A 16365-nucleotide genomic window follows, 5' to 3' on the forward strand; every position below is an offset into this window, starting at 1 on the left:
GGAGAGGGCGGTGTTATGCCCCGTTTAAAACAATCCAGATGTGGAGACATGACTCATTTTACTTTTATGAGAATCTGTCGTCAGCAGGAGGAGAGATAACTTACCGAAAGTCAGTTTATTCCTCTACAGCTCAAAGTAATTTTTACTGCATCTGCACACAATGTACTCAGAGTTTTCTTTTAATAAATGAGATATGTTTATAAGGGTACTGCACTTAAGCACAAAGATTTGTATATAACTTTTTATGTTGTATCATATCTGCAGTGGTTTCAAATGTAAAGCAGTATGAGTACTGCACTCAAATACAGATTACATCGTCTTTAACTTCCCTCCTTATTACTTTTATAGTTGCATCTTATTAAATAATACTTTTTGTTTTATGAAGTAGGTTTTGTAGTTTTTTGTGTCTTTGTAGTTTTTTGTGCATATCACACTTGATTTTTTTTTTTATTGATTCCTAATCATTTTTCATTGTGGAATAATTCGACCCACAAAGACTTTGAGCGTCCACAGAGCACTTTTAGTCCTCCGAGTGTGAACGAGCTGTCAGACAGAGCAAAGCAATGCAAACACTACCCTGAGTCCCACGTCACTGTTTTGGAATCTGCAGCTGTGAAAAAAACAGAAACTTGTGAGATGAAAAAATGATCACTGAATGTAAAATTTGGAATTGATGCCTACAACATGTTGCAGCGGTTGATTTGATTTGTGTTGGATTTTGTAGTTTGTGCCATCATGCAGTTGTTTTTAAATCCTTTCTGTCTTCTCATTTTATTTCTAAAGTTGTAAAGTTTCATGTTACCCTTTTGCGACCCTTTCCTGTTCAGCAGTCAGCACTAGAGCAGGGCGAAATGACCAAAAATATTTATCACGATATACATTTGAAAATTTGTGATAACGATATAACTGACGATATAAGTGACACTAGACAAAATACTTTACAACTCCACAACTTTATTTGTGCAAAAAAAAAAAATCAACGTATTTTCACTTAAACAAGCAGCTTTTTTTATGTGCATTAAAGTTATATAAAAAGTTAACAGTGCAAATGCAAAATCCTTGCTGACAGTTTAACCAAAAGGAATTTCCAGTGGAAATTGGCTGACATATCCTCAGCATAACCATGTATAATATCCACAAAACTTAGAAAGAGGTTATACACACACAATACCGTAATATTATGTTGATGCACAGTACGTATCACTCCGCGAGGCTCCTGCCTACGATGTCCGTAATGCTCTGACAATCCATCAAGCGGTGCGGATTCGTCTTAGCAAAGTTGTACTAAAACATTTGACAAATTTTCGAGCGCCGTGTACATAAAATCGTTTCGAGGTCAGTAAACACAACCAGAATTCATACATAAGGCACATGGGATTATAAGGGGCACTGTCGATTTTCAGAAAAATCAAAGGATTGATTTTAAGTGCGCCGTATTTTCCAAAAAACAAGGTAATAACGACGGGCCGCTAGCATGCGCTACCAAAAATAGTGCTTTGTTGTGTATCTGACGGACGAAAGCTAAACCAGTTCCACACCACTGAAGTTGCAGGATTTTTACAAACCAATTCTGGTTCATCCGTTTCATTTAACGATCCGCTTTCGCCCTTCTCATTCTCCACCATGCTTTTTCCGCCATGTGCGTATGAAAACAAAGGTACGCATGCGCGTTTTACTCATATTCTATCGTGATATTTCATTTTTTTATCGTTGCCCGACATTATACCGGTATTACCATGAACTGTATGATATGGCCCAGCCCTAGTCAGCACATTTAAAAACTGCAGTTGAGCCTAAAGTGCTGTTTTTCCTTTTCAGGACAAAGATATGTAGGAAGCTAAAGAGCAGCAGAGAAATGCCAGGAAAGAGAAATTGAGGGAAGGAGGGACAACTTTCCTTGGAAGTAGACATGTGGGAGGTACGAGATTAAGTTACTGTGACGCAGCTCAGAGGAACAACAATGAAGGCTTTGTGGCTTGTGTTCCCACTTACCTGTGAGAGAGATACTTACAGTTGTACGTTCCTCTTCTGAAGTCTTGCAGTCATTTTCACATAATTTCAGTCTTCTCATTTTATTTCTAAAGTTGTGCCTTACCATTTTGTAACCCTTCTTGTACAGTAGTTCATACAGCATTTTAGAGTTGACCCTAAAGTGCCGTTTCTCCTTTTTAGAGTGAAGAGATCTAGGAAGATGTGGAAGCTGAAAAGCTGCTGAGAAATAAGCAGTATTCCATTTAAAACGATGCTCAGTTGGTGCTAAGGAGCCCAGTGTGCCAAGAATACATATCCTGCACACAATTATCAGCAGCAGCGTGAACCACTGATAAAAGGCAGGATGGATCTTTTCCTGTTGTTTATGTCAGATTCTGACTACAACATCTGAATGTGGGGGCAGAACTCATTTTCTACTGGAGTTCGCCTCTGCATCATGTTTAAACACTCCACACAGGATGCTCTGCAGACTGTGACAAAGCACAGCTGTTGCTGAATATAAAAGGCCCCTGTGGTTCACTTTTTATTGCCTGTAGTTTACAGTATAATGACTAATACTATAATAATTAAGTAATTGTGACTCTGACAGTGAAGAAAGTGAACCTGGCATGTTTGATGGAGATTTAGCGCAGCTGTTCAATTCAGAAACAGAGGATGAGGACTTCGATGGGTTTGATTGATGACGATTACCGGTAAAATAAATGTGAATACCAAATTCAGTTTTGCTCCCGCTCCATTTTTAAATACGCAGACTTGTATGCTTGTGTCTGTTGTTGTTGTAAGGCGGACGTAGTAGAGGACACCATGAGAACATTAAAGGGGGAAGTGTGGGCGTAGATTATATATAAAACCCACACCCTATAATCAGGTGCGCCTTATGTGTGTGTTAAATACAGTAATGGCACACATAACTGAGACTGCGCATTTTAGTACCGTGCGTGAAAATACGGTATCTGGAAGATTTTGCCTCTGAGGAAGATTTTATCTTTGATTGGATCTTTGATTATGGAAATCCTATAAAAACTGAGAGAAGTACTCAAAATGACTAAATAAGTAATGTAATCTTAATGACTTTTATAAGGTACAAGGGGAACAACAAGTGAATGTCAGTAATTCAACCATGAAGGTCACTGGCAAATTTGTTCACTCGAAGATAAACTTCTACTCTTCATGTGTAACTTCACACTTGGTTGGTTGACTACCCTCTCGGTAGAATCACAGCTGTCTCTGATCGCTGAGGTGAGAGGGCTAGTGTTCACTGCTTTGATCTCAGAGGACGACTTTCTCTCTTACCCTTCGTGTCGTCAAGACACACTAAGCAATCTTCTAATTGCAGCAATTCAAGAGCCTGCTGAAGATTATTGTTTGCTGAATACATACCAGCAATCATGTGATAGGTTTAGTTATTAATAGGAGCTGACTTATGATGCATTACTGGGAGTAGCATTCCAAGTTAGCACAGTGTCCACTCTGCAGCTGGACTGAATTTCTACAATTCCTATTCTGGGTCTGATCCATAAAATCCTGCTGGAAAAGACAGACTGATATCTGAAATGTATACCTTATGCTGAGTACAGCATAGGGTATACAGGTGTGCTCTCCTTTGATTTGATTCAAGCCCTTGACAAAAGTGGAAAGGAAAAACTAATTTTTAAAAGTCAGAAACCTCTGGTAGATCCAGGTTCCCGGAAGGGGCAGCTGCAGCTGGAGTTGTTGGTTTTTAAATTTACTGGCAACGAAGTTTAAAGCTGAATTTGACTGTATAGTTACTTCTTCATAGCTGTTCCTTTATTAAAGAAAAGAAAACATAGGGGTGGATATGAGGGAATATTCCTGCAGATTTCCCATGTGTGGGACTAATAAAGGTTATCTTAAGTTAGATGTGTTTCTGATTATTAGGTAGAGAGTATAATTTACTCACTGCACAAAGTGATGTCAGAGAGACATCTTATATAAGTCATTTTTGCATGTTGAATTTTGGTCCACTAAAGTGGTTGTTTTGTAAGGCTAGGCGACGTTGTGTTTTTTTTAACGTGTAATGAATGTCTGGCGTTATCTTCCTCTCATTGTAGCAGAGGCTCTCAAACTGGTGTTCCCAATCCACAGATTGGGTATAAGCAAAAAACCTATGGTGGCACCTAGATACATGTGCATCATCCGGGGTTGAGTTAATTAGCACAATGGACAAATATTTAAGTCCATCTACTTCATCGAGTAATGCAAAAGCCAAACTAGCTAAAGTATCACAATAATTAATTTGTATTTGGCTTTATCGAGAATGACAATGGCAGACCAAAGTGTGTTTGTGTCTTCAAGAAGTAAAAAAATAAAATAAATGAAGCCAGCAAAGCTAAAGCAGCATCTCATCACAAAGCACCCTGAGTTTTATCAGAGTTAGGATTATAAGAGGCCCTTTAACACACTCTGTTAGGGAGTTTTTATTGTTTTATTTGCTTATGGTTCAAAAGTTATGTTACACATATTTCACCAGACACAGTTTTCTGTAGAAACAGGAAGCTGACCCTGTGACACTGGGATTTACCGCAAGAGACCAGCACAGAAATGCATATCCGCAGAAGTTGACTTGCATTATATTATTCTTAGAAATTGACTTGCAACACACATACTTTGTGACACACACACACAGCTTACACACACAGACAGCATCAGGACCTGCGTAACAGGAAATGTGATTATATTTGCATATTGACAATGTAACCTATAAAAATAAACGAATACTGCAGTTCGGTGTGATTTGCTCTGAGCTTTTCACCCGTGCAGCACGTTAACCTACACAAGTGTCTCAGTGTTGATTATTCACCTGACTGTTTGTTAACTGAATATCACCGACACACTCACTTCCTCTTACAAAGCTCAATAAAACAGGATACTTGTAAAAATGAACCCTGAAGGGTTTTAAGCCCTGAGAATTTCAGGACAATATATCCTGTAACTTTGACGTTATGAGGGGAAACATTGCATCCGTAAAATGCCATAAAATAGTAAAAACTAAGGTGATGTTCTCTAATTCATATGTAAATAATGAGATTCGTGGAAGATTTCAAGTGCTTTTTTTCACTGTTGACTGTGTGCCTTTGTGTAAACCTGAGCAACAGCTCGGCCAATGACAGGCGAGGAACAGCACAGCCTTATTTGCATACAGCGGAAATAAAAGAGCCACTCTCAGCTGACGAGCACATTCTCCGCTGTGAGGAAGTGAAGTAAGAAAATGCCTGAACCCGCCAAGTCAGCGCCCAAAAAGGGCTCCAAGAAAGCCGTGACCAAGACCGCCGGCAAGGGCGGCAAGAAGAAGAGAAAGACCAGGAAGGAGAGCTACGCCATCTACGTGTACAAGGTGCTGAAGCAGGTCCACCCCGACACCGGCATCTCGTCTAAGGCCATGAGCATCATGAATTCGTTCGTCAATGACATCTTCGAGCGTATCGCCGCTGAAGCCTCCCGCCTGGCCCACTACAACAAGCGCTCCACCATCACCTCCAGAGAGATCCAGACCGCAGTTCGCCTGCTTCTCCCCGGTGAGCTGGCCAAGCACGCAGTGTCTGAGGGCACAAAGGCCGTCACCAAGTACACGAGCTCCAAGTAAACTGCATCTTTACTTAATCCCGAACAACGGCTCTTTTCAGAGCCACACATCTCTTCTAAAGCGTACATGTCCTGACTTTATTTAATTTGTAGCTGTCATGATGGTGAAACATAAATTACAGTTTGTGTTACTCTTGTATGCTTTGAATAAAAAAAGAAGAGAGAAATTTCAAGGACTTAATGATGGACCACCTGACCAGAACAGTCCTAACGCCATCACTATATCATTTAGCATTATTACTATTTGGTTGGTTTGGTTTTGTAGTTTGTGTTGTGTTTTTTTTTTTTTTTTTTTTTTGTTTTTTTTTGGGGGGGGGGTCATGTTTTGTGGTCCCTTGTCTGCGAAAAGCACTGAATAAATACACTTGTGGGTTTCTCAGAAATAATGACATGTGAACAAGAGCTTATTGAGCTCATCCTGGTGAGGCAAATGTTTGGCTTCAAATCACAATTCTGATCGTAAAATCCTGGACAGGATTACAAATACAATAAATAAACGCGATTAGTTTCACATTTCAAACTACAGTGACATCCTCCGTGTGTGTGTGTGATCTATACATGTGTTAATCGTTTTAATGTAGTTCAACACTTATGCTAGCCTCTGGGTGAAACGTTAAGAGGGTGTGTGGTTTTTGTTACAAATACGGACACTTGGGTTTAGTTTGAAATAAAAATGTGAACTCCACTCAGACATTGTGTGTGATTTGGTGTGAGTCTCCCTTCGGTTAGACTTAATTTGTCATTTAACAAAAGACCACATTTCCACATTTAGAAAATAGAAGAGTGGGCGGAGCCGCTGAGCTTCGAGTCGCCGTCACACCGTCTGTTTTCTCTTACGTCCGCCGAGCACACATAATAACACGGCTCCGTGGAGTTTAACTTCATTCGACTTTGCTCGTTCAGAGAAGAAATTATAACCATGAGTGGAAGAGGCAAAGGTGGCAAAGGACTCGGGAAAGGAGGCGCCAAGCGTCACCGTAAGGTGCTCCGTGATAACATCCAGGGTATCACCAAACCCGCGATCCGTCGTCTGGCTCGCCGTGGCGGAGTGAAGCGTATCTCCGGTCTGATCTACGAGGAGACCCGCGGAGTGCTGAAGGTGTTTTTGGAGAACGTCATCCGTGATGCTGTTACCTACACGGAGCACGCTAAGAGGAAGACTGTGACCGCCATGGATGTGGTGTATGCTCTGAAGAGGCAGGGCCGCACTCTGTACGGCTTTGGCGGTTAAACTCAGTCGCCCTAATCCATCAAACGGCTCTTTTAAGAGCCACACACTTCTCTTTAAGAGCGTTGTTCTGCGATCTTGTTTTTGTCACTTTTTACTGCCTTCTTGTGTTTTCTTTTGCACTCTGAATATCTTATACGCCATTAGGTGATGAGAATTGTCAGGTAGGAAATATTGTACTGCATGATGGTGGACTGCACTGGTGCACTTGAGAGAGATACCCGCCCATGTTGACGTGCGAGCATTAGTGATGGGATTTCTGGCTCTTGTTAGAGACCCGGCTCTTCGGGTTATTTTGTTGCTTTAATTTATTATTAGCAATAATATAAAACTATGCACAAAAGGAATTACTAACGTTAAAAAAGTGGTTCTATTTATTTTTGTATATAAATATATGCGGTGGCTCCTAGAGACAAAACATGTACAAACTCCAAAACAAATTTCTAGTGTTAACTGAACTTCAAAAACAGAGCTACCTAGATCACTTAAATTACACAATTGAAAGCGTATGTGTATATATCTGAGCACAAGATCCATAGAGGCTGGGGTCTATCACACCAGGCAAGACCCCAGGTGCAGGCTGTGTAAAGATGCCCCAGAGACAATCCAGCACATAACAGCAGGGTGCAAGATGCTAGCAGGCAAGGCATACATGGAGCGCCATAACCAAGTGGCCGGCATAGTGTACAGGAACATCTGTGCCGAGTATAACCTGGAAGTCCCGAGGTCAAAATGGGAGATGCCCCCAAGGGTGGTGCAGAATGACCGAGCTAAGATCCTGTGGGACTTCCAGATACAGACGGACAAAATGGTGGTGGCTAACCAACCGGACATAGTGGTGGTAGATAAACAGAAGAAGACGGCCGTAGTGATCGATGTAGCGGTTCCGAATGACAGCAATATCAGGAAGAAGGAACACGAGAAGCTGGAGAAATACCAAGGGCTCAGAGAAGAGCTCGAGAGGATGTGGAGGGTGAAGGTAACAGTGGTCCCCGTGGTAATCGGAGCACTAGGTGCGGTGACTCCCAAGCTAGGCGAGTGGCTCCAGCAGATCCCGGGAATAACATCGGAGATCTCTGTCCAGAAGAGCGCAGTCCTGGGAACAGCTGAGATACTGCGCAGGACCCTCAAGCTCCCAGGCCTCTGGTAGAGGACCCGAGCTTGGAGGATAAACCGCCCGCAGGGGCGTGCTGGGTGTTTTATATATGTATATATATATGTATATGCATGTATATTCAATTCAATTCAATTTTATTTATATAGCGCCAAATCACAACATAAGTCGCCTCAAGGCGCTTCATAGATACAGAGGAAAAACCCAACAATCATATGACCCCCTATGAGCAAGCACTTTGGCAACAGTGGGAAGGAAAAACTCCCTTTTAACAGGAAGAAACCTCCGGCAGAACCAGGCTCAGGGAGGGGCGGCCATCTGCTGCGACCGGTTGGGGTGAGAGAAGGAAGACAGGATAAAAGACATGCTGTGGAAGAGAGACAGAGGTTAATAACAGATATGATTCAATGCAGAGAGGTCTGTTAATACATAGTGAGCGAGAAAGGTGACTGGAAAGGAAAAACTCAATGCATCATGGGAATCCCCCGGCAGCCTACGTCTATTGCAGCATAACTAAGGGAGGATTCAGGGTCACCTGGTCCAGCCCTAACTATATGCTTTAGCAAAAAGGAAAGTTTTAAGCCTAATCTTGAAAGTAGAGATAGTGTCTGTCTCCTGAATCCAAACTGGAAGCTGGTTCCACAGAAGAGGGGCCTGAAAACTGAAGGCTCTCCCTCCCATTCTACTTTTAAATACTCTAGGAACAACAAGTAGGCCTGCAGAGCGAGAGCGAAGTGCTCTAATAGGGTGATATGGTACTACAAGGTCATTAAGATAAGATGGGGCCTGATTATTTAAGACCTTGTATGTGAGGAGCAGGATTTTGAATTCAATTCTGGATTTAACAGGAAGCCAATGAAGGGAAGCCAAAACAGGAGAAATATGCTCTCTCTTTCTAGTCCCTGTCAGTACTCTTGCTGCAGCATTTTGGATTAGCTGAAGGCTTTTCAGTGAGTTTTTTGGACATCCTGATAATAATGAATTACAGTAGTCCAGCCTGGAAGTAATAAATGCATGAACTAGTTTTTCAGTGTCGCTCTGAGACAGGATATTTCTAATTTTAGAGATGCTGCGCAAATGGAAGAATGCAGTCTTACATATTTGTTTAATATGTGCATTGAAGGACATGTCCTGGTCAAAAATGACTCCAAGGTTCCTCACAGCGTTACTGGAGGCCAAGGTAATGCCATCCAGGGTAAGAATCTGGTTAGATACCATATTTCTAGGCTTTTCAGGGCCGAGTACAATAACCTCAGTTTTATCTGAATTAAGAAGCAGAAAGTTAGCGGCCATCCAGGTCTTTATGTCTGTAAGACATTCCTGCAGTTTAACTAATTGGTGTGCGTTATCTGGCTTCATGGACAGATAGAGCTGGGTGTCATCTGCATAGCAGTGAAAATGTATGCTATGTCTTCTAATGATGCTGCCTAAGGGAAGCATGTATAATGTAAACAGAATTGGTCCTAGCACTGAACCCTGTGGAACTCCATAATTAACCTCAGTGTGTGAAGAGGACTCTCCATTTACATGAACAAATTGGAGTCTATTAGATAGATATGATACAAACCACTGCAGTGCAGTACCTGTAATACCTACAGCATGTTCTAATCGCTCTAATAGGATATTATGGTCGACAGTATCGAATGCTGCACTAAGGTCTAGCAGGACAAGCACAGAGATGAGTCCACTGTCAGAGGCCATAAGAAGATCATTTGTAACCTTCACTAAAGCTGTTTCTGTGCTGTGATGAGCTCTGAAACCTGACTGAAACTCTTCAAATAAACGATTCCTCTGCAGATGATCTGTTAGCTGTTTGACAACTACTCTTTCAAGGATTTTTGATATGAAAGGAAGGTTGGAGATTGGCCTATAATTAGCTAAGACTGCTGGGTCTAGAGATGGCTTTTTGAGTAAAGGTTTAACTACAGCTAGCTTGAAGGCCTGTGGTACATAGCCGATCATTAGAGATAGGTTGATTATATTTAAGATCGAAGAATTAATTAATGGCAGGACTTCTTTGAGCAGTTTTGTAGGAATGGGGTCTAAAAGACACGTTGATGGTTTGGAGGAAGTAATTATTGAAGTTAACTCAGAAAGATCAATTAGAGAAAAAGAGTCTAACTTAACATCAATGGTACTAAGAGTAGCTGTAGATAATATTACATCTGTGGGATGATTACTGGTAATTTTTTCTCTAATGATAAAGATTTTATTTGTGAAGAAGTTCATGAAGTCATTACTAGTTAACGTTAAAGGGATTGTTGGCTCAAAAGAGCTCTGACTTTTTGTCAGCCTGGCTACAGTGCTGAAGAGAAATCTGGGGTTGTTCTTATTTTCTTCAATCAGTGATGAATAGTAAGATGTTCTGGCTTTGCGGAGGGCTTTCTTATAAAGCAGCAAACTATTTCTCCAGGCTAAATGATGATCCTCTAAATTTGTGACACGCCATTTCCTCTCCAGATTACGAGTCATCTGCTTTAGGGTACGTGTTTGAGAATTATACCACGGAGTCAGGTACTTCTGATTAGAGACCTTAGTTTTCACAGGAGCTACAGTATCCAGAGTCGTACGTAGTGAGGAGGTGAAATTATTAACAAGATAATCGACCTCTGTTGGGGTAGTGTTCAGATAGCTGCTCTGCTCTATGTTGGTACAGGGCATTGAAGATGATAACAGTGGGTGGATTATATTCTTAAACTTAGTTACAGCGCTTTCAGAAAGACATCTACTTTGATAAAGTCTACTCTCCACCGCTGTGTAATCAATTATTGTAAATGTAAATGTTATCAGGAAATGATCAGACAGGAGAGGGTTTTCAGGAAACACTGTTAAATGTTCAGTTTCTATGCCATATGTTAAAACAAGATCTAGAGTGTGATTTAAAGTGGTGGGTGGGTTCTTTTACATTTTGAGAGAAACCAATTGAGTCTAATAACAGATTAAATGCCATGTTGAGGCTGTCATTTTTAGCATCTACATGGATGTTAAAATCACCCACAATAATTATTTTATCTGAGCTCAGAACTAAATTAGATATAAAGTCTGAGAAATCAGACAGAAACTCTGTGTAAGGCCCAGGTGGACGATAGATGATAACAAGTAAGACTGGTTTCTGAGTTTTACAGCTGGGGTGGACGAGGCTAAGCATCAGGCTTTCAAATGAATTAAAAGTCTGTCTTGGTCTTTCATTAATTGATAGGCTGGTGTGAAAAATTGCTGCCACACCGCCCCCTCGGCTTGTGCTTCGAGATTTCTGGTAGTTAGAATGACTCGGGGGTGTTGATTCATTTAAACTAACATAATCATCCTGCTGCAACCAGGTTTCTGTAAGGTAGAGTAAATCAATTTGTTGATCAATTATTAAGTCATGTACTAACAGAGACTTGGAGGAGAGAGACCTAATATTTAATAATCCACATTTCACTGTTTTACTCTTTGGTTAACTTTTAACAACTTAAAATTGTTTATGTTTAAGTTGTTTGTTGCTGGTTTTTAGTTTGTTTTTTGTCTGTTTGGGAGCCGACACAGTCTCTATGGAGATGGTTTTTTTTTTTTTGGGGGGGGGGGGGGGGGGGGGTAGCAGGAGGAGAGAAGCTGCAGAGGGGCGTGTAAGACTGCAACTCTGCTTCCTGGTCCCAACTCTGGATAGTCATATTTTGGGGGGTTTAATAAATTTGTCCATATTTCTAGAAATGAGAGCTGCTCCATCCAAAGTGGGATGGATGCCGTCTCTCCTAACAAGACCAGGTTTCCTCCAGAAGGTTTGCCAATTATCTATGAAGCCCACATCGTTTCTGGGACACCACTCAGACAGCCAGCAATTTAAGGAGAACATGCGGCTAAACATGTCACTCCTGGTCTGATTGGGGAGGGGACCAGAGAAAACGACAGAGTCCGACATTGTTTTGGCAAAGTTGCACACCGATTCAATATTGATTTTAGTGACCTCCGATTGGCGTAACCGGGTGTCATTACTGCCGACGTGAATTATGATCTTACTGAATTTACGTAAGATCACATGTATGTATATGTATATATATGTATGTATATGTGTATATATGTATATGTGTATGTATGTATGTATATATATATATATATATATATATATATATATATATATATATATATATATATATATATATATATATATATATATACAACAACTGAGATAATTCATCCACAATACGAGGTCAGTCATTCATATACTGCTGCATGGGCTGGGCTGTAGTTACATCATAAGGGTTTAAAAATTGAGCTTTAAAATGATTGGCAGTAATAAAAGCCGAGGAAGGCCAACAGTGATCACTGACTGTTTTTAGGAGCTTTTTGAGATTAAATAGAAGAAAATACATAACATTAAACATGTTAACAACACAAAAGCCATATTGAACACAGACTACTTTAGGCCCGGAAGCAGGATTCGTCACGTCATCACTTAAAGACTGGCTACCTTTCTAATGTGAAGTTGTTGTCCCTTTCTCAGTCTTCTTGGCCTGCATGTTGGGCAGCACACCACCCTGAGCGATCGTCACTCAGCCCAGCAGCTTGTTCAGCTCTTCATCGTTGCGGACGGCCAGCTGCAGGTGGCGGGGGACGATTCTGGCAAGAGCATAGATTTGGTTTTGGCATTGGTGGGGGACGGATGATTCAACCACCGAACACTGCCCTGCTTTTGTCTTTGCTTCTTGATAAAAAGAGGAGAAATATACTTGCCTACATATGCTGTTCTACATGCTTTTAAACCATTTAAAAGTACAATTCATAGTTTTATATGTGAATTATATAATGTCAAATTACTATTAAACAAATGACTAAGAATTATAGACTTTAGTTTACTTCAGCCATATTCCATCATAGTAAATCAGGTATCATACAAAATAAAATTAGCTTCAAATACAGTGATGACAATAAAAGAATATGACTTTAAGGACTTAACAACATTACTTCAGTTATAATACACCAACATCTCTTATACATTAGCACTAAGGGAACACTGAATGACCTGGTGGTTTTTGTCCATAAAACTACTCATCTAAGATTACCACAAAGTAAAAGATCTCTCAGCAACATTGTGCAACATTTTATGCACACTATTGCCCCTATCAAATAAGTGAGCTGGGATTTTTTTTATTCTAAACATGAACTCCTGTTACAGCAACAGACATGGACTACTGGTGCCCCACACAACAACTCAATGTCCACTATGTGAAGGAGCCAAACACATGCCTGCTCCTCTCGTTAACTGAGATAAACTGCTGGCATATTGGTTTTATATACTGTCCAGTCTCTCCTGGTGAACATGGCCTACAGTAGCATTGTTTAATCTCATTTGAGTCATTGTTGATCTCGTTTTTAGTCTTGTGAGAGCACTGAAGCTTCTTTCAGCCTCAGCCGAGGATACTGGGATGACTAAAAGCAGCCTGACAATTGTCACGATAATAAATACTAGTTAATCTATAGCACCAAATCATCAGTCAGTCACCCGTGACCTCGCCTCTTCACCTCAGTCCGAGCTACAACATGGCAGAGCTGCCTCTGTCACCTAATAAATAACAGGGAGACATTCCAAATACATGCAGTCACACATGTGCTTCAAAAACAGTAATGAACCACCAAGTCATCCTCCAATTTCACCTGTGATCTTGTATCACCATTACTCTCTGTTGGTTCTTCTATCACCTGACAAATAGGACATACATGACAATAAGAATAAAATGGGTAGCTGCTTCAGTGTTTCTGTCACTTTGTGTAGATCTTGACTCATCAGTAATGTTTGTAGGGTGAGTGCATTTTTAAAACAGTTTGTGCAAACTGCACTACAAGGTGGAATATTTGTAGAAGCATGACGACCTCATGATATTTTGTCTCAAAAATTAACCCTATGACTATGTCAGTACCATTAGGATGAAATTGTGTCACCAACATTTTAACATTAGACATAAATTTAACAGCCTCTGTACACTAATGTTAACATGTTAGGCTTACTGGCATGTCCATAGTATTTATAAAAAATAAAAATAAAAAGTAAATAAGTAAAGGAGGGAGACATTTAAGGATAGAACAATTCATGCTAAAAATTAATGAAGCATTTTTGTAACTGAAGTCAGTGATTTCCACGTTCATGCCGACTGTAGTTTCTGGTATAGAAAGAGCATGAAGATTAAAGTGTGACTATAATATTGATGTAATAGTAAGAAAGGAGCGAGCTCTTGGTGGGAGGGAGGTGGCTCTGAAAAGAGCCGTTGTTTGTAGGTGAGCGAGTAGCTTAAGCTCTCTCTCCGCGGATGCGGCGAGCCAGCTGGATGTCTTTGGGCATGATGGTGACCCGCTTGGCGTGGATGGCGCACAGGTTTGTGTCCTCGAAGAGACCGACCAGGTAAGCCTCACTGGCCTCTTGCAGAGCCATAACGGCAGAGCTCTGGAAGCGCAGGTCGGTCTTGAAGTCCTGAGCGATCTCGCGGACCAGGCGCTGGAAGGGCAGCTTGCGGATGAGCAGCTCGGTGGATTTCTGGTAACGGCGGATCTCGCGCAGAGCCACGGTACCGGGCCTGTAACGGTGAGGCTTCTTGACGCCTCCGGTGGCCGGGGCGCTCTTACGGGCAGCCTTAGTGGCGAGCTGCTTCCTGGGGGCTTTGCCGCCAGTAGACTTGCGAGCGGTCTGCTTGGTTCTTGCCATTGTTTCTCACTTTTCTTTTCCTGTGTTAAGGGCAGATTTTGTAGCAAACAGAGGAGACTCGCTGCTCTTAAACTGTGTGTGTCTGTGACGCGGTGCCTCCCCGGCTCATGATTGGTGAGGGGCTCCACGTGGTGCTCAGCACCGTTCAGAGGAGCACCGCCCCGCCTCGGTGTGTGCTTCTCATTGGAGAAAAGTGCATTGTAATTGCGCGCTGCCGCAAGCCTCTCTGCGATTGGTGCGTGACGAAGCTGCGCGCGCTCTGCGGAAATATAAGCGAGGCTTTGAGCCGATCAGGCCACATTTCTTTTGAGTGTTGATACTACGAAGAGAAGAACCTGTCAAAATGAGTGGGCGCGGAAAGACTGGAGGCAAAGCCAGAGCTAAGGCCAAGACTCGCTCATCCCGTGCCGGGCTTCAGTTCCCCGTGGGTCGTGTCCACAGACTGCTGCGCAAAGGCAACTATGCGGAGCGTGTGGGAGCTGGCGCCCCCGTTTACCTGGCAGCTGTGCTCGAGTACCTGACCGCTGAGATCTTGGAGCTGGCTGGCAACGCGGCCCGCGACAACAAGAAGACTCGTATCATCCCACGTCACCTGCAGCTGGCTGTGCGCAACGACGAGGAGCTCAACAAACTCCTGGGGGGAGTCACCATCGCTCAAGGTGGTGTGCTGCCCAACATCCAGGCTGTGCTGCTGCCCAAGAAGACCGAGAAGCCCGCCAAGGCCAAGTAAATGCAAAGCGTTCGGCTTCACCAAAAAAACGGCTCTTTTAAGAGCCACACACTCCTATCTGAGCAAACCTCCTTCTTGCTGTTACTGTCTGTAACTGGGATATGTAGATTATGCATCTTGATTTATTTTGAAATGTACGTTCATTCATATCACCTTACATGGTCAGGGACTGAAATCCACCTTCAAAATATACTATCATGAGTGCTTAAGCAGTGTTTGTTTTATTCACAAGAATAGAGGGTCTTAGTATAAAGTCAAAATAAAAAAAAGTCAAAAGCTCTCAGTCTCTCCTGCTGTGTGGTTAAGGCTCATGCCTTGTTCAACCTCATTTACATTAGGGATCAGCTGTTAAGCGCTGCTGCAGGGTGCAGCTGGGCTACCGGCAGACAGACCCTACATCCCCAGTGAGGGAAGGAAACGGGTGATGTCTCCCGAGGACACCTCGGATAAAGTACAAGAGATACAATCAGTGCTTTGTCAGTGTTTACTCAGCAGTCAAGGACAGCAATATTTGCATAGTATTTTTACTGACATGTAGTGCACATATGTTTTGGGCAAAAACATTTTTGAATATTAAAATATGAACATTTGTAACAAAAAATTGACAAATTAGCCAGTTCCAATGTAAAACTTTATCTGCCTATTTAAAAAAAGAAGATAATCTTCTCACAAACTGGTGTTTGATTTTGAAACAGGAAAAAAGTGGGGAAACAACTGAAAAGACTAACATTTGAATAAAACCTGAAAGCAAGTAAATACTTTCTATGCTGCCTTATGGTAAACTTTGGTAATATTGATAAAGAACAACACTGGCTGACGATGAAATACAGTCAGCTGGCATGGTGACACTGCCAGTATTAACCTGCAGGGCTGGACTGGGACAGAAAATCGGGCATTTTGACTACAGACCGGCCCACCAGGTATTAAAGCCATAAAGTCTTTGAATGAAAACAAACGCTGTTGTGACAGTGATGTACACTGTCTTGTTGGTATATGTATGATTTCTATACATTTGACATCAG

At 41.8% G+C, this 16365-nt stretch overlaps 4 protein-coding genes across 4 annotated transcripts; 3 read left to right on the top strand and 1 right to left on the bottom strand.

Annotated features, from left to right (window-relative positions):
- Positions 1-5098: 5098 nt before the first annotated feature.
- Positions 5099-5768, top strand: LOC113008653 (histone H2B 1/2). The gene has a single exon (XM_026146220.2). The coding sequence runs from the start codon at positions 5222-5224 to the stop codon at positions 5594-5596; it is 375 nt and encodes a 124-aa protein (XP_026002005.1). The 5' UTR covers positions 5099-5221; the 3' UTR covers positions 5597-5768.
- Positions 5769-6296: 528 nt separating this feature from the next.
- On the top strand, positions 6297-6872 carry LOC145421253 (histone H4). The gene has a single exon (XM_080291295.1). It carries the CDS (start codon positions 6515-6517, stop codon positions 6824-6826), a length of 312 nt encoding a protein of 103 aa, XP_080147421.1. The 5' UTR covers positions 6297-6514; the 3' UTR covers positions 6827-6872.
- A 7185-nt stretch (positions 6873-14057) lies between these two features.
- On the bottom strand, positions 14058-14755 carry LOC145421249 (histone H3). The gene has a single exon (XM_080291290.1). It carries the CDS (start codon positions 14611-14613, stop codon positions 14203-14205), a length of 411 nt encoding a protein of 136 aa, XP_080147416.1. The 5' UTR covers positions 14614-14755; the 3' UTR covers positions 14058-14202.
- LOC145421251 (histone H2A-like) lies at positions 14750-15622 on the top strand. The gene has a single exon (XM_080291293.1). The coding sequence runs from the start codon at positions 14957-14959 to the stop codon at positions 15341-15343; it is 387 nt and encodes a 128-aa protein (XP_080147419.1). The 5' UTR covers positions 14750-14956; the 3' UTR covers positions 15344-15622.
- The last annotated feature ends 743 nt before the right edge of the window (positions 15623-16365 follow it).

Source organism: Astatotilapia calliptera, chromosome 17 (genome assembly GCF_964374335.1).
Source record: "Astatotilapia calliptera chromosome 17, fAstCal68.1, whole genome shotgun sequence".
NCBI lineage: Eukaryota > Metazoa > Chordata > Actinopteri > Cichliformes > Cichlidae > Astatotilapia > Astatotilapia calliptera.